The 22,815-nt window shown below is 38.6% G+C and overlaps 1 protein-coding gene across 8 annotated transcripts in view; it reads right to left on the bottom strand.

The window, feature by feature from the left end:
• Positions 1-1,780: 1,780 nt before the first annotated feature.
• TBC1D1 (TBC1 domain family member 1) overlaps positions 1,781-22,815 on the bottom strand; it is a 100,760-nt gene continuing 79,725 nt past the window's right edge. For 7 of the 8 annotated variants that reach the window (XM_061379674.1, XM_061379677.1, XM_061379678.1 and 4 more), the window contains 8 exons: positions 22,628-22,813; positions 21,465-21,626; positions 19,347-19,505; positions 13,379-13,623; positions 12,793-12,952; positions 8,514-8,683; positions 5,657-5,827; positions 1,781-3,582 (listed from right to left, as the gene is read on the bottom strand). In XM_061379674.1, the coding sequence (XP_061235658.1) occupies positions 3,382-3,582; positions 5,657-5,827; positions 8,514-8,683; positions 12,793-12,952; positions 13,379-13,623; positions 19,347-19,505; positions 21,465-21,626; positions 22,628-22,813 (1,454 nt within the window). In that variant the 3' untranslated portion in view covers positions 1,781-3,381. The remainder of the gene's footprint in view (positions 3,583-5,656; positions 5,828-8,513; positions 8,684-12,792; positions 12,953-13,378; positions 13,624-19,346; positions 19,506-21,464; positions 21,627-22,627; positions 22,814-22,815) is intronic. The other variant, XM_061379679.1, reaches the window with a different exon arrangement.

Here is a 22,815-nt window from a genome sequence, read left to right as displayed (position 1 = left end):
TTCTCACTCTGGACAAGGGAAGACCTCTAATACATGCTTTTATTAAACTGCTTTGACCTTCTCACATGATGGGCAATGCCATCATTTTCAGATTTTGTATTAAGTAACGATCTCTGGGTAGACAACATGGCAAAATATAAAAGTACATCAAACAGCCAGAAGTACAGGGAATCATAAGTACCTACCACAAACTACTGCTTGCACTGGTTGGAAAAACCAAATCAGAACCACACCACAGCAAGTCCTCCAGCTATTCAGTACTGTTCAGTTCTATGGTTTAGTGGAGCTACCTTTTCCTTCCTATGCATGCCAACTTTGGCTCTTTCCACATTTCAGGCTAACCTCTCTCCAGACAACTGCATCAATGTCATTCACTAGCATATTCGGACTGCACACCTTGCTGCCTTTGTTGTGCACCTCTGGAAGCCTAGGTTGCGCATACAAGTGAACTCCTTCCTTCCTTTCTTCTTCACTATTTTTTCTTTTCTTCAAAAAGTAAGCATCACTCCTGAGGACTTTTATCTGTAAAAGTGAGATGGAGACAATGTTGATTATTTCAACTTGGATTTTCCAGGAGTGGTTCATTCAGGATTCCTGCTGAGGACTAGTGTATGGATTAGTAGGTTGGCTTGTTTTTTTTTTTGAACATTCTCTGAATCTAAAATTGCTGTTCTATTGAAGACAGTATGTGATGAATGACAATTGCTGGTAGTCAGACAACAAGAGATCTAATTATACGCATCCTTACGGATGGTTAGCTACAGAATGTAGTTGGAGAAGGAGGCAAGTATCTGGGACTAGCTCTGGGCTCTGTTACTTCCTTCTCATACTTCTGAAGGGAGAAGCCCACAGATATTCCAAAGTTGGGAATAGGGTAACTGTCATTACCTTCCTCCACTTTTTTCCACTTTGGCCTCTTGAACTGGAGAGGCACAGGATTGCGAGAGACATCCTGAAGAAACATACCATATATCTGCTTCAGTATAAGCAGCAGAAAGACTTAAATCAGCTATTTTGTTCATGTTCAGACATGCCCAGTGGATGGCATAATCCCCCACTTTGCCAGGCATTTACATATTTAACAGAATTGTATTAATTTGCACATGTACAAATAGAAAATGCATTTTTACCTGCAGAAAATTCCACTCCCTGGCACAATGAAACAGTTACATTTATGCAGTCACAAAAGCTAAATGTTGCTTATTATCTTTTTGCCACATTCTAAGAACAGTGACTTTAGTCCTCACCTAAATGCACTTAGTTCTGGCATTACCCAAATTCTGAATAAAAGGCTCTGGACTAGAAGTAGTCCTCCACTTACACTAGCAGAGAAGCAAAACATTACAAGGAATGCATCCCTGGAGTTATGTGGAATGTACTTCGCCTTGGTCAACATGCACAGATGCAGGTCCCAAGACCACAGCTGGATTCTTAACATGTTCAGAAGAGACTGAGAACTAAGAGTTTTCATTAATAACCACTGTAGATGGTACTGTACTTTTAGGGAAATTCTCATCTGACACCATTCTGAACTGTCACCCCACCAATTATGTTTTTGTTTTTAAATGTCAAAAAATGTGCAGACATAGATGTAGACATAGATTATTATTACATTTATTATTTTTGTTAAAAAGTCAGTGTATGAATTATGGCACTATGCTGTAAAAATGCAACACTACTGAGTGCTCTAAAAGTATAAGGTCCATTATGACAAGGTTTTAAACGTGAAGCATGAGCTTCAATATGATTTCCAAATAAAAAGCCAAGCCTAAGAGGTAAATAGATTAATAATAACTGATTTATCTGGAATTTCCATACTAAGTGAATACAGGGTGGATTTGCAAGAACCAGACATATTTAAGACACAACAGAGTCAAATAAAGCTTCTAGAAATTGAAGAGTAAATGATCTTTTTTTCTTTTTGACCTACATAGAGGTATTCGCTCTGCACTGTAGATGAATGTTACAGGTCTGCTATTAAACTACAACCACAATGTGTCAGGCGGGTTTGCATGAGAAAAGGAAAAAGTAAACCAAAACCTCTTGTGCACTGCCAGTCAGAGGAAACACTGTGTGCTTTGAAAATTTAAAAATAAAGACAGAAAAAAATACACACACCCCCCCCCCCCCAATCTCCTGAATCAATCTCCACCATAACAAAACACTGACGCCTATTACCTCTGCACTTGGGGACTGGACAAAACTATGACACTGTTCCCGATTCTGAAGCAAACCCAAACAAATGGATATCCATGGGTATTACTACACTTGTAGCAGTGGTACTTTAACTGGCCTGAAAACTACTTTCATTGTATTAAAGAAAGTGAGAAATATTTGTTTCTACATGTGTAATCTTACTTGAAAGATGCATTGTAAAAAGAATGCCATACTCTTTATAAAACAGTTTAAGCACATCTAGCACAATGTGAAGCTCTTGAAATGCCTGAATAAAGGAAAAAACAACATGACAGTGGGCATTAGTTTCCCAGGAAAAGGTTGTCCTACATCACATTTCAGATCAGAAATAAATAAGATGAAATTTGTAGAGTATGAATATAAATCCTTGGATGATGTCGCAAAAGTCACAGGCTTCACCAAACCAATGTCAGTGTATTTTTTAAGCATAATACAGTTACTATATACAGTATGTTTATCAGATAATGCCAACTAACAACATACTAAATTAATGGTTGATAAACAAAAAATATACTAAACCAATGTGAAAACAGATGGCAGCTCTCCACTTATGCATAGTTATATATGATGAAATCCAGCTCTCTGAAGTCCAATGGATTGGCACCTTCAAGCATCAGGAAGCAGTTTTCTGAAGCGCAAACAGCATAATTAACAGAACCCAGTCAAGCTGTAGGGGAATTACACTGTCAAAAGTATCTCCAGTCCAATCACAAAACTGTAAATGTTACCGCTGCATAGCTGCAATGGGGCAGTCATTCATTCAAAGGCTTTACATTGCCATATTTCTTCAATGGGCCTTCTAAAGGGTGCGCATTTAACAATGGTGGTGATCTACACACAAACAAAATCTGTGACAAACACAAAGCACTTAGGTTTAAAAGCACTTATGGAAAAGTCCATAACATCTTTACAGCATATTGTGTATGACTGCACGTGCTATTAAGCTTCTCCTGCTTATTATTACGTGGTATCTTTCTGTATTTCTGCATACTAAGAGCGAGCCTTCTCCATGAGAAACCAGCTTCTCTGGTACAGGAAGCCACCATGCCTATACCTTGCTTTGCTACAGAGTAAGGCATGTACAATGAAAATGATAATGTCAAATCCCCACGGATCATGACAGAAAGACCCAGTTCTTCCCTTTGTTTCTTGCTCAGCTTCTCTGCTCCATTACTACTGTGAATGTCAGTCAGCAACCATATGTCCTTGTCTACTAAGCAGAGGCTTCCCGTCTGTATCACCAATCTTTTTCTGCATCTCTTCCACTGTTTTCAACAAAGCTGCTCGCTCCTGTTCAAGCATGAGAATGGACTGCTTCAATTTGCCTTCACTGGTCAATAAAAGCTCTACTGTGGCTTCAAGGTTTTGGATCTTTCCATTGGCCACCTTTCACAGTAAAAGGAAAGGAAGAGAGGAAGAAAGGGAAAGGAAAAAAGAAGAAAGGGGAAATTCATTAATAAGTGAAAATGACTTTAAAATATTTTTGAGATACATTAATACATACAAAGTAATTTCCAAATGAAAAATTGCAAAGGTAAATGGAAGTATGAATGTTACTAGATCTGTGTACTTTAGACTACAATAAGAAACTACTGTTGCCTGTAACAAGAAACTTCCCTCTCTCAACTTGATTGCTTTGATTAGCTCACAATTAGACTCAGAAAACAATGCAAAGTAATGAAATCAGAGTGTTACTAAGTCGGCAAATTATATACTAAAAACCTGCAGGCTAAGATAAGCTTCTGTATGAGCCTATTAGGAAGCCATCTCAGCCAACCATGTTTGTTGAATTGCACATGCTTTGCAAAGCAAAGACAACCCATCCTCATGTCATCTCAACATTTAGTCCAGCTTTGGAGGTGAAGGGGAAAGAGTGGATTTAGAGCAATATGGAAACAGAAAACACATAATGAAAAATTCCAAAAATTCTCCTTCAAAAGGCTGTTCTTCATTGCAAATCAAAGTATTAGATCATCCAATCTCATAATGTGAGATTTGTAGCTGAGCTACGTTGACAAAAGCAGAGATCTGTTTTGAAGTTTCATCACTGAATAACATTTGGAGACAATATGGTGGTCCTGGCTTTCAGGGAAGTATTTGCCCTTCTGATGAGCTCACTGCTCTTCATGTAATTGTGTTGGGTTTACAAGTTCAGCCTTTGGGGGAAAGATATTGACAAACCATGGCACCCATTGTTTGGTTATGCACTTTGTTTGGTTATGCACTGTGTTTATGCACATCATCAATGGAGGACCTTTCCCTATAGGAAACGAAGGGTGATGAAGCCCCACATGCAAGACAAAGGGACTGTTCCAACACTAGGGTTAAGTTCCCCCCTACGATGTTGGGTGCTGACTTGGCAGCACACAGGTGGAAACGAGCTTTGTAAAAAAATGCTTAGGGCTGCAGAGTCCTTAGGGACAGAAGGGAGTAGAAGATCCCCTGATGTAGCTATGTATAGGATATTCCATCTGGAATCTCATCCCAGAAATCCCTCTCCCTCCATGCTACAGTCAACAGTTTCCTTGCCCATGTGCCTGGCAAGATATCAAAATATCTTGCAGAGGAGTATCTCTTCTCCTGGCTTCTCTAAGGCTCATCTTAGTACCCAAAACAGGTTCAGATCTCACAGGATCAGAATTTACAGCTTAAGCAAATTTTTGTTAGGAGAGGCAATCTAAGTCTAATCACACTTGCCTAGCTTTAGTCATGATACTGGACCAATGGCTGAGAAACCCAAACTCCTTCCCCTCCCCTATTATCTTAAAAAGTCTATGCCTCTACCATTAATCAAGAGGCTTGAAATTTCTTCTTCTTACTCCTGAAGTCCCTTTCTTCAAACTAAAATCATAGTCAAAAGTTTTATAACAAACATCCTATTATAAAGCAGCCAAAACTCTGACTTCTTAAACAGTTAAGCAAAGAATAACCCCTAGAGACCAGGCGTCCTGCCTCTGAAACAGCTGCATACTGATCAGGCACTAAGCATATATTTGAAATTACTATTTCACGTATTGTCTAAACAATCTGGGCAACAGTTTTAAAAAAAAATCTTGTAAGAAGCAGTATGTCTTTATAGACAGTGTGTCCCATATCTGATGTATCTCTAAACTGTGACACTGGCATCAGCTTTCCCATCTAGTATCCCTGCTGAAAACAAAAACAAAGTTGAGAAAGCACTTTGTGTATTTTTAGTCATCTTCTAGAGGTACAATTTTAACTGCAAGAGAAGAAACAGTGTGGTGATTCAACTTTTCACTAATTATAAGCACATGTTCTATCCACCCCTCTCAACTTCTTCTGCATTTAAGCTTTAAAAACAGAATTAAATATAACTGCTAGTGGCTATGCTTTTAAAGTCAACAGACCAAACGCCAATCTCTCCTGTGCTCTAGTGTACGACAATCCCTTCTGTAAAGGTAGAAAAATTAGAATGTTAATTATGAAATATAAATTGTACCTGCAGTTCTTCCAGGAGATCAAAGTTTTGTTTGCGCAAGCTACTGTTCGCTTTTTCTAATTTATCCAGTCTCTGGTTGTCATTTAAAGAAGAATCTATAAGCTCATCCTGAAGCACATGATACTCAACTTCATAAGCTTGCAACTGCTTGGCAATATCCATTTCAAACACCTGTTGTATACAAAAATAATATTAGGTGCTGTGCAGATCAAAATCATTCAATGTTTTGAAATCCATGGATCTAGACTTAGATATCTAATCCCTGTGTACAAAAACCAGACTATTTTTGTCATTCACACGGCAAGACTGAGGCAGTAGAGTGCAATACATTGGAATTAGATCTACTTAAAAACTTCACTAAAAATGTCATTTAAATTTAATACATCTGAGTGTGGCATAAACCTTCCTAGACATACTCAGAATTAGATGTAATTTTAGAAAACTGTGGTCCACACCCATGTGCCATGTGGACAAGTGTAAGGCTAAGTAGAATGAAAGCTTTAAAGGAGAAACAGTAAACACTGCTATGTTTATTTATGATTTTACAGTATTCCTAGAGACTGAAAATGAACTAATCTGTCCTTACACTAATACACGTAACAGACACGTTATGTAATGTCAAAGTAGATTTCTATTATTGCTAAATAAGAATCACCAAAATGAGCGCTCAGCCTTACACATGAATATTAAGAAAACCTTTTATTATAAAAGGAGATAAATAAATTGAGGTGCAGAGTGATCCAAATAAAAACCATTGCTATTGTATTTTCCTTTTTCTAGGTTTTGGCAAACACCTGCCTTCAAATTATTAAAAAAATATGTCTCTGCTGTCCCTGTGCTAGCTATCTCCTCTGAAAGCACTGAAGAAGGTGGTAAATTAAAAGGCCAAGTGTGCTAATCAAAGAACATAACAGGAACTAAAGTTGATTTAAAAACGCATGTGGAAAATAGCCCAAAAATACAAGTTCAGGGGTTATTCATTATTTTTAAACCTCTTGTACTTTACTCTTTTTGGAAATGAGTCAAATACCAAATCCTATCTTTAATACCTCTTGAAATAGTAATAGTTATTATCTATTTTATCTGCTTTGTCTACAAAGCTTTCTTGGCTAAAGAAAATACCAGTTTATGAATTGTTTCTGACACCTGCTACATATGCTATAAAAAAATTACCTCATAATTTTATACCAGCAGAAACACACATACTGAGCATCTAAGTACAGAAGGCTGAAACACAATTTTGAGTTTGGTTAAACATATGGATCTTTCATTTTCTATAGGTCTGCGCATCTCTGGAGGACACTGCTGACATTTCAGTAAAGCTAACAGTGCAAGTCAGCAGGGTAGAATGCCAGTTCTTTTCATCTGACCTCTGCCACTTCTGGCCCCTGTGCTCTTGAGATGTGGGGGAAATCCCTGCTGTCATACCCAAAGTATCAAATCTGAAGGAGGGGAAACATGATGCAAATCAAAAGCTTGACATGAAAACTAGCTAACGGAAGGCACGTTAGTGCATGTAAATCAAAAGCCACCCTGCAGAGGCCTAAGGAGAATGGGGATTAGGCCAGGAGCTGTGTATGGACTGCAGGGCTGGTCAGACAATGGGCTTTCTTCTGATCAGAGGAGGAACTGCTCTCCCTTCAGCTCACTGACCACTTTAAATTTACAGAGCTGCCTAAACAGAGTATCCTTCTGCTCAGAGCCAATGGTTTTCTGCATATCGCCTGCCTAAGTACTGCAAGTCTCTGCAGAGTTGTACACTCCATGCTTTCAGCCTAGCAGACAACACACAATGGCCTTCGCTCCCTAGATATCACTTGCTTTCCTTCCCCATGTAAAGACTTCCTAGCTCTCTACTCCTTCCTTTGACAATGAGCACTAGAAGCAATTTTCCTGATCCTAATTCATGTCTAATTAATGTCCCCCAGAAGCTTTGCTGCCAGGGAACAGAAAGGAACCCCTTGCAAGCTGCCTGCTTTCTTTACCAAGCCACAGGCTTTGCACATCTGCTGCCCGTAGTGAGTAGCAGGCATTTGTAGTTCTGCACAGTGCTCCCTGCCCCCCATGTTTTAGACAACAAAAGGCCTTCTGAAAAACAAACCCCATCATCTCTTTGTCTGCTGCAAATTAGATGTGAAGTGTAACAGTTGAGGTTTCTAAAAAGGCAAGCCTTAATTGCAATAATCTGTGATTTTATCAAATTCCACAGTTCTCTTCTGGGTTCTTCTGGCAGGTTAGCAATACTGCATCATCTTCCTTGTCTGCCATTTAAAAATAGTATAGCAAGGATTCCCAGTTTTTGCTGTCTAGAGTCACTGTGACTGCGAGAGACTGCACTACCCCACGTACTCCTGGCAGGAATACAAAGGCACTGTTGTAACATACTTGAGCCAACACCATAAAAGCCAGTATAGACAAAGTCAGTGTAGGGAGGGACTCCCAATTTCATCAAGTAAAGTCAACATCTGTGAAGCTCTTGTACGTCAGCTTTTGCTTCTGAAATGAGATTTGGAGAGCAAGACTCTTTGGAGACAGGAAAACTCAGAAGGCTTTTAGCCCACTGTTTTGTAGAATGCACAGTGTATGGGCTGTAATACTCCTGCCGATAACAGAGTCACACACTTAAAAAAACTCATTTTCATTAAAAGCTTCATAAAGTGACCATAACCAACATGTAGATGTATGAATACAGAGGTATTACCTGAGCCATATGCTTCCAAAAGGTTTCAATCTTCAGAACTACAATAACAGGATTAGCAGCTCAAAGTAACACAAGACACTTGCGGTTTTTCTGTCAAGAACTTGTGAAAAAGAGCATTCCTTTGCATACTTCTTATATGTTCATATCTTTTCATACCTGACTAATGGTCTTTTCCATCTGTACCAAACCCAAGTTGGGGAGAGTGCTTTTAATAAAATCAACAATAGTTTCTAGGTTCTCATGCTGCAGAATCAACGGCTTGTGGCTTCCTAAAAGGCTTAAAGCCACTTTAAATATAGCCTCTGATCCTTGAAGAAAGAGCATATCTGTGAAAACAAAGAAAAAAGAAAGTACATAAAGCAAACACATCTTTTGACAAGAATATTAAACCAGTAAAATGTCCAAAGACAACAACTTCTCATAGGACTGACCTGGAGGCTAAATACTGTGCTTTAATTACTGTGGCCTTGGCTTTAGAAGTTTTGCAGGGTCAAGATTATTACCAGGAATAGCAAATTTCAATTTGTTTAGCAAGTTTTTTTTCAAAAAAATCCAATTCAAATTTAAGCTAAGTACACAATAAACCAGGTTTGCCAATGTCACCATTTTTTGTGCATGTAATTTCTTTTGAGATGCTCACAGGAATCTGAATTTGAATAGATTCAAATCCCAATGCCATTTAAAAACCCTAATAAAAGAGGCAAAAAATACACCTGAAGACACAACCGAAGATCTGAAATTCTGTTTTCTGGTGGAGAAAGCTACAAAATCTCAGTGTTGTGGTTTAAGCCCAGCTGAAGCCAGGACACTGAGCAGATAAGGCTAAATGCACACCTTCCAGCAGCCTCAGGTTTCATGTGCATGTGCTTATTTTTAGTACGTGTTTCAACCACTTACATTAATATTTTAAAAATTACATTAAGAAGTATCCTGAAATCTTAGTAATACAGCTTAAGTGTCAATATTGCCTGTGACCCTGCAATAACAGCATCTGATATATGTACAAGCACGCTGAAACTACAGTATATAGTGACCTTTCAATGCAACATCCTTTCTTTTCCTTTACAAGTGGCCTGTGTCTTCATAGAGGAAAGAAACAGAAGACTGTAATGAAAGCATCAGACAAGAAACCCATCTTCACAAACACACCTGTCCACAGGATAGACAGCATTGCCCAGCATTTACTTTCCCGCTATTATAACTCAGGATCTGCTCAGGTGTTTTTTTCTGACAGACTCACTGCCGGCAAAAGCATCTAACATATGAAACAATACTAATGGAGGTGGAAAAAGGAAGAGAAGATACTCTGGGTTTATTCTGTATTTCCTAAATAGATTTTTATTTTTAAAGGGCTTCTCTCTTGCTCTTTCCATTCTTTATATTTGAAGCTGTGAATGAAATCGCAACTACTTACGAAGTAAAACAAAGACACCAAACAGTTTGTCTTCATGATAAAAAAAAAGAAAGAATAATGGAGACTGAAAAAAGAAACAAGCTCTGCCACACAGTAAGAAAAACAACTGCTAGAAAAACTACAGGTGTATCTGATGTAGTAAAGAACATCTGAAAACTCTGGCTAACTTCCTTCTTACTGGAAAAAGAGTAAAATCAACTCTCTTTTCAAGTTTGTATCAGAATGAAATTTCCCCTTGTGCTTTTCTGGTTATAATGTTGAAGTCATAACTCATTTCACTTCTCCCTCTTTCTCTCTGAGAAAGAAAAGCAAAAGTAATAACTAACCATAAATCTTGCACTTTGCCACCATTTGTCCTAAAAGTGGTATAAAATTTTTCAAGTCTGATTCAATGACAAGTCCAAAGTCAAGAATGATTGAAAAGTGGTAACAGAGCCTCAATTCTCTACTGAAACTGAAAGCTATGGGAAAACGCTTTATAGAGAAGGCTTTATATTAGGACAGGAAATGCTGAAGAACATCTAAGAAACACAAACTGAAAAAACAGAGCTGAAAATAACACATTTTTTATTCAGCACCTCACCCAGAAAGTCACATAGGTCACCTTGAGTTGATCTACAAGTTGTTAATGAATGTCTGTATGAGCTGAGATGGTAATACACAGCTGAAATGTCTCTCTGATTTAAAACAGCAAAGACTTAACAAAGACCTATTTGTTATCCACTCCCCATGCTTCCCGTTAAGTGGGCTGCCAGCCAACAGCAGTGAAGGTACCCAAATCAATGTCAGCATCACTGGCAGCCTCCGGCATTAAAAAAAACCCAAGTTTTATCTACAATCTTGAAATAATATACACTATTCCACCAAGGCTCCTCCATTAATAAGTAAATCTGATTATTAAAGAACACACCTTTGCTAATGCTGCACTTTCATTAGATCCCACTTAGGAGAAGTATTGAAAGCTTGGATAGATAATTAAAAATTTAAAAGAAGTTTTACTATTGGACTCCTTAAACAGTCTTTGGGTCAACCTCTTTCTGGCCCATTTCTTTCACATACTGCTTTGTAAAATGCTTGCAGAAACTATACTGTATGGAAATCTAAAGAAAGTGGTCTATAACAATTATCTTGTTAAACAGCAGTGGGGCTTCCAATATCAAGGGTTTAGAGATACCACGTTAGAAAACGACAGAGCGATTTTACAGCCTTGGTAAACTACAGATGAGTTACTTCAACATTAAAAGGCAACGTTCTTTCATCCCAAGGGTTCTAGCAACAAAAACGTATTTATGTTCTGCAAAAGTGTGTGAACACATGGGTCAGAACTGGTTGGATCCTAACTTGCCATGCTGCTAACGACAGCTGCTAGCAAACTGACAGCTATAGCCTTTTTCAGGTTTATATTTGTGTTTCAATCTTCATCATGGGTGAAGAGATCTTGCTTTCTAATGCAAAAAAATGTCCAATTTCTTGACCTACACAATTCCAGTAAACACTGTTTTAAGGAAATCACTAAATGCTTTGAAACATTAAAAACTGCAAGTGTTGGTCGTGATGGACTGTCTAAAAAAAAAAAAAAAAAAAAAGAAAAAAAATAGGTATTCTTAAGAGGTTACAGTTTCAGTCACACATGTTTTTCTGTTTCTGACCTAAAATCAGTCCTGTGAAGATCATGCATCTATGCTTTCTATTCCAGTGTAAAATCTTTGCTTGCTAAAGCCTTACAATCCTCCACTGACAGATAAAATACTAATCCATGTATTAAGGCAGAAATCCAAATATACTGGAGACACAAGGCACTTTAATACCTCCACTGCAGTCAACTGTCCAAGTCAAAGACTGTTCTTATCATGTACAATACTATGAGTAAGAAGAACTGAAAGATGAACTGATTAGATTATAAACTCAGTATATGACACTTGCATGCAGCACTTGATTTAATTCCTAACAATTATTACCATCAACTAGATAGTTATTGATGTCCTTTAGCCTACTTTGAACTGTTCCAGGAAAAAAAAAAAAAGGGCTGTTTTCCCTGGAGTTAAGATGCTAATCACAGACACATAGATCTGCTTAGCTATACACCATCCTTTTCACTATGATCTCTTACAGCACTACTTTTGGCATGTCCTTTAACAGAAACAGGAAAGGATTCTTGGTGGTGGTTCTTGGAATCTATAATTCATTATTTGTTACTGTGGTAGACAAGACTATATTTAGTATCTTTTCAAATACCAAACAATCTATAAAATCTAAATCCATAACACAGCATCAAGATAAATTCTTAACTGGAATTTAATTAACAAAAACAAAACAAAAAAAAAAAAAGAAAAAAGAGAACTTTACTTTTGTAGATTTAAAAAATAAGTAACAGAAGTGACTTTAGAGCCTAAATTTGTTAGGAGCCTACATTTTAGAGCCTAAACTTATGCTTTCAAACATTTTTGGAAGTGAAATTATCAGTCAGGCTAAAATTGTAAGGAAAAGAAACACTAGTTTAAAAGACTATGTTTCGGTAGCATAAGTCCATGTTTAAACTGCAAGGGCCACCTCTGTGTGTGTTTAAAAACATAACCCTTAATATAATTTTCCACTGACACTGTTGGAGACAAAGACAATGAAGCAGATTAATATAGTTCTCAGATGATACCTTTGTTACATCTCTTTTCAGCTTAAAACTAATCGTGGTGTTGAAGTGCCACTGTTGTAACACCATGCCTTCATGGCATCAAAGTTTACATCCCCTCTACAAGTGATTACAGGGTGGGAAAAGCTAACAATGAGGATGGAAAGACAGAACAGTTTGGGAATGACATATGCTTTCCTCCTCTCTCTTTCCATTTTACTATAAAAACTACATGTTCCAAAAGATGACCTCTGTTGCTCTTCTGTTCATCAATAGTAAGTAAAATATTTCTCCTGGCTTTCTGAATCAGGTTGGGTAATAATGCTGTTCCAAATAACAGGATTCCAAATATAAAACTTCAGAAAGAACAGATAGAGGGGTTTATGAAGATTTACCAAACACTCTGGCTACAAATCCAAGGGGAAACTGGGAGGCAAACATGGTGAGAAACCAGGGAGCAGCATAGAGGCTGGGGCCAATCTCATGTTCCTCTAGGTGGTTATAGAGATCTCGATGGTAGTCATGAAGAAGTCGAGACAGTTGATACATCTGGATCTGCAGGGAATAAGAACAAAGAGAGTAAAGATAAACACATTTTTAGATGTAGCAACATCTGTGTTTCATACTTACTAGGAACAGTGAAAGGTATTTGTCAATTAGTGTTTGGATGGATTGAAGAAAAGAAATAGAAGCCATTTAAAAGACCCAGGATGGGTCACCTGTGAGCCTCGGACATGCTCATTTGCAGGATCATTTGAACCTCATACGGCACGTAAAAGAATTCTTCCTATTTATGTTTTTGCCTAGTAGTCTTTTTATTGAAACTAATGCATTTTACATGATGTATTCTGTTCACAGATTATCTTTCCTCATTTCTGAGAGGTGAATTTAAGTTCAAGTCCAGATTTTGACAATCTTAGCTGTACTGCATTATTATGGTTTAACATTAGCATCCTTTCATTAGAAGAATTTAAATCATACCTGTAAAATTGTCATGTCAGGACGATACTGTTTTCTCAGGCCCACATCAAACATGAGAAACTTCAGCATTTTAAAAGCATCTTCTTCACTCATATGAAGTAATAGGACTCCTGCTACAAAACTAAGGCCCTGGCAATATCCTACTTCCTGGTCCAGAAGTGAATAGGCCTTCAAAATATTGTAGAGTGACAGCTGCCCAGCTCCCAGCTGTGCTGAGAAGTACGGATGTGTTGGAAATGTGCGTCCTGTGAAAACAACCAAAGATGGTGCCTTAAATTAAAAAATAAAAATAATAATAATAACCCCTCCCCCCGAAAAAAAACCCAAACAACCAACCCCTAACAAAAAAGCATCAAAAAACCTTTGCCATGTTATCAAATTAAGCAGTCTTTCAAAAAGGTAGATCCTCTTGAAAGGTCAATTCTGAAATCATCCCCAGGAAGACTGTAAAAAAGTTAACAATACCAAACAATTGATTCTTATGCTCTACTACCATTTTGTTACAGTAGTTGAAAATTAACTTAAAAACCGCCAGGGGTGGGGACAGTATTTTGTCTGGAGCAGCTGAGGAACTAGTTCTTAAGACTAGCCCTTGATCAGTTTGTTAAAGGGCTTATAGGGTTGCTTACAATAGTGAGAGACTCTAGTCTTCAGTGGCTTGATGAGTAACCCAGTCCTCTTGATTAAAGTATTACCTTTTAAACAACTATTAGGATCCAGGCACAGACTTAGAAGACCTGAGTTCTCTAGGCTGGGGCCTCTTCCCTTTCTTTTTTCCCTAGTAAATGTGTCTCTTCCCCCCACCCTCCTTGCCTGTGTCCCTCCCAGTCTTATGTGTCCTTCCTTCTTTCCTACAGCATGAAGCTCAGAGTCTTCCATGAGCTCATCCCATTCACTAACCTGGCAGAAAAATCCCCTTTTACATGGGGTTAGCTACCAGTACATGCTATTAGGCACCCATCTGGAAAGCAGCTTCTCAGAAAATTAACTTGGTGGTCACCAAGTTGAATGTGAGCCCTTGCAGCAAAGGCGGCTAATGGTATCCTGGACTGCATCAGGAGGAGCACTACCAGCAGCTTGAGGGAGGCGCTCTGTACTCAGCACTGTGAAGCTACACCTGGAGTGCTGTATCCAGTTCTGGGCTCCCAACTGCAAGACAGATATGGACATACTGGAGAAAATCCAGCAAAGAGTCACTAAGATGATGAAGCAACTAGAGCATCTTTCCTATGAAGAAAGGCTGAGACACCTGGGACAATTCAACCTGGAAAATAAAAGGCTCAGGGGGATCTTTTACTATGCACAAATAACATGGGGAAATGAAGATGAGGGAGCCAGGCTCTTCTCAGTAGTGCCCGCTGACAGGACAAGAGGCACTGGGCACAAAGCAAAACACAGGAAATTCACCTAACATAAGAAAAAAAAAATCTATTTATTTTTCTAGGTTGCAAAATCTTCACCTATGGACATATTCAAAACCTGAGAGACCATGGCCCTGCGCAACCCGTTTTAGATGACCTCATTTTGAGAGGGAACTAGATAATACCAAGTGCTGCCTTCCAGCCTCAACCACCCTGTGATCCTGTGAACGGAGACATTAAAGGCTTAACTTTTACAGATTTTTTTTTTTCCAAAAACTTTTTCAAAAGGCAGCATTTAAAATTTTAGGAAAAAAATTTCCCCCTTCAGATTTCCCCTCTGAAATACCTCAGTGGAGAAGAAATTTGAATACTTCTTTTGTTCTAGTATTAAGGGAAGCTTGGTTTTCAGTTGCACACTTGTTAAATATCACCCCACCCTTTAGCTCCAGGAATGCTGTTGTGCTGCTAGATAATATCAGAGCTCCTGTTTCAGGAAGACAAAGCCTGGGGCAGAGTCCTTCTGCCATTTGGTAGCTACTCTAGCCTGTCACATGGGACACTGGCATTCAGTTCCTAAGCAGATCTCCCCTGGCCAGGCTGTCACAAGAGTTGAATGTTAACAGAACTATTTCTGTCTTCCAAATGAGAAGGAGCTTGTGTTCCTTTGCAAAGGAAGCCTCTCCCTGAATGACAAGTTATTACAGCATGGTCTTGTGGCAGACCCGTACGGCCTCACTCACAGCAAGGCTCCCTTCATGTAAGTCATGAGGAAAAGTTACAAACTGAGCAAGAATAAAAATGCAAAGAAGTTCTAAAAGACAGCAAATCAAGGAGAAGCAGAACTGCTAAACTCAGAAGCTGTTTTGTTTCCGAGTGCTCTGGTGATGACTTAAGAATTTTAGCTTTCACTTAGGAGCAAACAACTCTAAGGACTCTAAACGAATTGTGATACACCAAGACTGCCAGAATGAGAAAGTAACTACTTTATTTTTGAAATGTAATAAAACCCACCATAATTTTCTATGTTCTGCAAACACTCAGTGATGCGTTTTGTACACCAACAGCATCTGGAAGTCAGTTTACCTTACTGAGAAATTAAATAATTCATTGAACATGACTTTGGTTTTCAGGACCTGAAATTCCCAGTGACTGCTGCGGTTCTGCAGGTGGGGCCACTAAGGAAATACACAAAAAAGTCTTCAGGGAATTGTGGCTTTGCTGTTGTCCACATAATGAAATAGCACTGCGACATGTAAACTGGGCCAGGAAAGTGGCTTTTGTACCTTACCTTTGCATTCAGATGCACACTGCTGTCCTCATTCCCAGGAAGCACAATTTACAGCTGAAGATGCATTGATTCAACTAAGTGAAAGGTATTACAGCTTTGGTTCATACTGCATTAGCTAGATCTCTTTAGCTGAATTTGGGAAAGCTTTTTTAAATATTATAACCACATGTTGCTAGAACATAGGATTTTCTCTCAAGGCAGAAGTGCATGCTTTCAGAAGGATTCTTAAAGATTTAAGAGAAAGCACTTCTGATAGCCTGAAGCAACACAAGTCAGAACATGCAAATTCCTTCTAGCTGCCTATCCAGTTATGCTGTCTGTTACTGTGCAGCACTATTCTATTTCAATGTGAACCACTAGGAAACTAGGAATTCTTCGGCTTCCTGATTTCATCTTACTAAAATATAGAGCCCAATCCTTCCCTGAGCTAATGAGCTGGCAAATAGCTCCCTCAGAAAAATACTTTGCAGGAAAACCACCATGAAGTTACCCATTTGCGAGCACATGCAGTCATTTGTTTCTACAAGCAGAGCACATGGTTAAGATAAGAAAGTATTTGTGTGCAGAACCAGGCAGAAAATATGAACAGCTTGCTGAGCCAGCAAGCCCCAGTCTGCAGTGTGAGCCAACCAAACTCTGACAGTACTCCCTCCTGGCCAGGAGCTGTCCCACACCTACCTCTCTCCTCTGATGAAGTTGTTCAATTCACTAACCCAGCACAAAAGTGTTTACCACTTACTGAGGCACTCCAGTGTGACAGAATCACAACGTTCCCTGCCAGTGGTATCAACATCACATATGCTGACTTGGATCAACAGGTACTTGCTAGAGAATGATCACTCGTTTCACATAAATGTCTCAAAAACTAAAGACTGCTTCTGTTGCTATGTGATCAGGGGAATTCCTAGAACTGGTGTGACAAAGTCTGTAGGGCAATAATTTACTTACATCGCAGCTGCCTATTCCTGGTTGGCAACAAGATTCCTTGGAGTGTTACTTTCGTAGTGCCAAGTTGAAACCTGACAGGCCTTTCAAGTATGGCAAAGTGAAAGTGTCATCGATCATCAACCTCCCCACGTCAACTACCCACCAGTTTCTGCAGAAACGTGCCTGTCCCACTAGATTCTTGTTTTGCATGCACTACCTTGGTATTTTGACACACTTTACCAAGTGTTGCAAAAAAACCCCACAAAAGTAGAAAATATTCTTATTTACCATATAAAGCTTAGGTCACTATCTAAACTTGACCAATCTCACAGTTCAGTATCTGCAGCAGATTGCCTGCACATTGGGTTCTTAAGAAATAGGTGCCCCTGACAGTTCTGGGTCTAGGTGATCCCTCCCTCATCAAACAATTCTTCCATGTGGAAGAAAGACGGTATAGCCTTCCATTTACAATGAAGGATACTCAAACTATATGGGTAATTATAAAGAGCAGAAGCATGATAGGACTGTTCCATATTACTTCTTCACAGAAAAGATATAAGTGAAAATAATACAAGAGGTTTTAATCACTGAGGTCAAACCAAGTACAGATTTTCCCATATTTTTTATCATTCTATCATGACATTTGCTTATATGCAGCACATAACTTCCCCCTTTAATCAAACATAGTGATTAGGGAACCTCTTAAATTGTTCCACACAACTCCTCAGACCCAAACCACAAACCCTACAACAAAAGCTTGCTGTAAGTTCTACCATGCTCTGGAAGACATTATTAATTTTTCTCCTTTATTAGGAAAGAGCATAATGAACATTGAGTTCAGTGTGGGATTATCCCACACACAAAGGCTGGAATCTTCTTGGAAAAACATCGGCTCCTGGTTTCTCAGACAATAAACTGAATTAAAATATCCAAGGGAGGAAAAAACAATATCTTTTAAAATATCCACAACTATATATTCATGAGGTTAACCTGTAGATTAGCTGTAAAAACTTCCAATTTAGCCATAAAGCAGTGAGGTGTTATAAACTTGCATCAGATGGCTTGCATTCAATACAAATGCTTTGGCCAGGGTGAACATCCAACCAACAATCACATATATTTGAGTAATTACTGTCATGTTAGACATATTTTAATGACTGCAGTAGATTCCACAGACTACTTAACCCAGCTGAGGAGCAGCCATGCGCTGCCTGGGGGAGAAAAGGGAAGCACCTTCATGAGGGAAGATGGAGAAGATGCCAAAAAGTACCTCTGAGTGGTCTACGAAACAAATGGCTGTCTTGTGGGAGCTTCTGAGACAAGGAGGTCACTGGTACTGATAGAGACTGGGAGCAGCAGCAACCAAAGACAGTAACGATCCACATCTTACAGAGGATACTGCCTTGGTCTTACTGAATGTTCCTGGGTTTTATTATTGTCTTAATCTAGCAATGGCGAGAGTCAATCAATGAAATACAATCTCATGCAACGGAACTAAACGGATGGAGGATATACATAGATTTGTCTTTTACAATTATCTGAAGCAAACTCTTCTGCTCCAACCCTAAAACAATCATTTAATTCCATTTAGATTTCCTTTCTCATGCTTCCTTCTAGCACTAGAAAATACTTTTTAAGCTTTGACCAATAAATGTGAGGGAAAATGGAAAACTACTCAAGAAGACCAAAAGCCTGTCTGAAGCCCACCTAAATTTCACATTTAAAAGCCTTGATTCCTATCCTCTCTCTGATAAACTCAATGAACTATATGTGCCTCAACAGATCGATTCATTCTCCCTGAGTCAGGAGCCAGCTACTGCTTAGAATTCAGCAATGTGAATAACCTGCCTTTAAAAGAGACTTATTTAAAAAAATAAAAATAATTATTAAAAATATCTTTTCATAATTATTTTAATACAAGTAAAAATACCAACTGCTAGCACCTACCCACTGAAATAGGCAAAAAAAAAGCAAAAAAGCAAAACTTCTGCATTATTTACAGTAAAAGTGTTGAGCAGAGACAGCAAACACTGGACATCAGGAATAAACAGCATGTAATTCAACAGTCTGCACTTAAATACTGACTTCCTTTCTTGACAGTTTGTATTCCATGGGCCTGTGGAGTTCACTGTCAATACATGAAACACAGATGTATCACGGTTATATCTAGCAGCCTCTTATTACCACATGTTGCAAAGGAACTTTGTGCTTGAAATGCAAATTTTGATTTTCCTAATGGTGTCAAGTAATGGTTCTCACACCAGATTAAAAGCAGTTCTTACCAACAACCTATTCCTAAATGGTGAGAAGCTTTTTGTGTTTTACTTTCTTCTAGTTATTTTCCAGAAATCACAAACCCCTTATTTTAATTTCAAACCACTACTGTACTTACCTAGGTCAATAAGTATTGCATGTTGTTGAGAAGTTAGTTGTTTTAGGAGCTCTTTATAAGGTGTGTCCTTCGGTTGTTGTTTACTGGGAAACTGATGTTTAAGATGGTATTGCTCTGCTAGAAACTTCCAGATCTCCCCACGGTGGTGACGTGGCACTCCTGAGAGAAGAAAGTCATTAAAACCTTAATTTGCACTTCTACACAGGGTTCAGCTATAGTTGAGCTAACAGGATTGAGGAACTGAAGATCCATATCTGCTAGATATGCAAGCAGATCCCTGTCTGCTAGATTAGTATCTGCTATCTCCAGTAGACCACAGAAGCAGATCAAACTAGAGTCCTTACACTTCCTCAACCAGTAAGAGACATTATCTTAATAGGTGAGATTAAAAGTAGAAACAGGGTGAGCTGCCTAAGTCTAAGGTTACCCTTGCATGCAGTCTGAGAAGTACTAGAAGAAGCAGCAAAAATTGCAACACTTGTCTCAGTAAAGTTATATACTTATCTCCCTTTTTTTTCCCCATGTAAAGTACACAGTAGAGCACTACAATAGAACTAATTAATGTTTTCACTAATACAGCACTGACAGTGTTGTTAGGAGTAAGTTTTAGGACGGTAGAATGCACACATACCAAAAGTATAAACAAGTACAAATGAGATGTGATCTAGACTACAACAGAAAGCAGATAATCAGAAAGCAAGTGTTATATTTGTAGGTTTTTTTTGTATATTTGTAGTGGTTTGCTGAATGACTTCTACATGTAAAAAATGTTTTAAAGATTGAACTTCTTTCTCTATATATTGTTATCCTAATTTAAGCCCCATGCTAACCGAAACCTGCAATCCTTACCTGTTTGCCTTGCTTACTCACGTTAATTGTAATGGTTTTGGTCTAAACGAGAACTTCCTAAACTCAATTTAAATGCATTTTTCATTTCTGCATATGTATGAAATTTGACATCACTCTAAGAACTCTGACATAACTGGGCTTTAGAGAGCAGAGCATCGTAATAGCTATGTAAGAGCTAGGGATAACCAACTGGCTACTTGTATGTGCAACTTATTAGCAATCCACTATGCAGTGCTTTATTTATCTATTTATTTTGCACCATTCTGAGTTTTTTTAATTTTATTTTGAACTGTAACATAAGCCAGCATGACTGGACTATCAACAGAAAACAAGTTTTTGTCACTCTCACACACTGACTCAACAGAGCCCTTTACCTACGTTAATGGGAGAAACCTGTGATGAGTTTCCCTCACTCTGCAGTGCTTTGTGCTTAGGGCATTTAGTATTGTTAGAAATATAGATGTGCTAGCTATTTTAAATGGACAATTTGATTTAACTTGATGAATAACTGCATATAGTAAACTTCTCCTAGTGGTGAATTCTTGACACTTCCATTGCACATTGGAAAGCTTTGTTTAGAACTATAAGAAATTCCTTGGAGTAGCTATCTTCCCCATTGGCTACATACAGCACTCAGCATAATGCCTTTGGATCCAACCATGGCATAAATAACATTGAGTAATAATGTTATTACTGAAATGTTCTAATTTTGTAGCACATTTAAAACCATCCTTAGGTTACATTATTTTTCACACAGTGGAAACGGGATGGTTGCTCAGCCCTGCAGCTGTGAGGAAGACTGTAGGTGGTGCTTGCAGGTACAATGCATTGCTGAATTTGAAAGAAGAAAGGCAGTTCTACAGAGATACCCATGTATACTATTTATATACACGCATACTACCCAGGCTGGAACAGAGAATTTCCATATAGTAGTGCAGTTTCTTCAGTTATTTACACAGTCATTTCTTTGGCATTATCCAGGCTTTCTTCTTTAATGATAACTTTTAATTTATAAAATCAAATTTAATTCAAAACTGAATACCAAGTCTGGTAATTCCAGTAACAGAACTGCAGCTACCGCTGAAAGGGGCTGTTACTTGCATACGCATAACCATGAAGATATCCAACATTGTCACTCCTTTAGTCAGCAGCCTGAAGAACAGCTTTAGGAAGAACCTGGTTATAAGGAGTGGTTAACAGGTCACGCTATTCATTTTCTAACACAATTTAAGTGCATTTACACAAATCAGAATAGCAAACTGTGCTTACCTTGCCCAACAGCAGAGTGTATTTTTTCCACGTCAAATTTAATCTTTGACCTTCCAGGTGTACTCAGCATTTTTTCCCAAATCAAAGTTACCTCTTTTAAGCATGGTGTGATTTCTTCATAGTCAAGTTTCAGACGTCTGTTCTGCAAATTGTTTTCTGAAGCTGATAAATTGAACACACCAGTTAATATTGTTTACTATTTGTAACGTATTAATTTAACTTGGACATTGGAGGCCTAGAAAGGTGCCAGAGAAGGACTCTTCATCAGGGACTCAGGTGACAGGACAAAATAAATTCTCTCCTTCCAGCCAGGAGTCTTGGCCTGAGTTGAAAGAAGGACTTCATGTTCGGCATACTGATATTTTCACATGGCTGGGCCCTTTGTCTACACAGTTGTTCTTCCTGGAAGACAATCCTTTCTCAAGTTTTCACAAAGACAAACAAGAATTGCCATTTTCAGGCCAGGTACCTCACCCCCTTGAGGATCCAGGTGCATACTCCCTTCCTGGACATCTAAAATCAGCCAGATAAACATTTCTCTCCCTGTCCTTCACATCCTCAAAAGAGCAGCTCTCCAGCGCAATCACTTATGGTTCTGTATGCAGCCGCCACAATAAAACATGTATTCGTAATCAGCTACATTTTATATGCAAAAATCGTCACAACAGATTTGTGTTAAAAATGCCCTGCAAGTTACAGTTTCTCAAGCTCCTTATCATCTTTATGACTGATCTAAACAATTACTACTCCATGCAAGCCTTGCTTGCACAATTTGTACACTACAGCAGGCACCCACAGTTTCAAGTCCACAACCAGCTCCTTGAGAACTTCAAGACCAGCCAAACAGAACACTGCCATGACCAATACTCAGACAATGACCTATGGATGCAAATGCAGAACATTATTGTGCTGAATTCCTTGCCAGAGCTTCTTGACACCAGCCTGTGGTAAAACTAAGAGTACCAGTTCAGATCAAGTAAACAAATAATAAGATGTAGTGATGAAAAAATGAGTGTAAATCGTCACCTACACTAATGAGACCTGAGAGAAATGCTGTTAAACTGTACGTTCCTAAAACATTTCATTAAGGCATGGTCCAATCCACTGCCAAGGCCACAGAACAAATGAAGAGGTTAACCTCTATTGCAGTAGGGTGCACCAACCTTGTAACTTCTGGTTTTCTTTCTCCATTCTAAGAAGAAGTATCTGCTGAATAATAGCTTTCTTCCACAACTCGCGAAGCTCACGGGGTGTCCGTTTCCTTTCTTCTTTCACTGGCCCAAAGGGGCCATCTTCACACACTGGTTCCAATGGGGATCTGGGTGGAAGCTCTCCAAGTTCGGAGTAATCT

The sequence above is a fragment of the Neopsephotus bourkii genome, unplaced genomic scaffold, assembly GCF_033783945.1.
Source record: "Neopsephotus bourkii isolate Nb327-2 ecotype Australia unplaced genomic scaffold, CSIRO-AGI_Nbou_v1 NB_1780, whole genome shotgun sequence".
Taxonomy (NCBI): domain Eukaryota; kingdom Metazoa; phylum Chordata; class Aves; order Psittaciformes; family Psittacidae; genus Neopsephotus; species Neopsephotus bourkii.
Note: the sequence above shows the minus strand (reverse complement) of the source record. Positions and strands in the feature narration are given on the sequence as shown.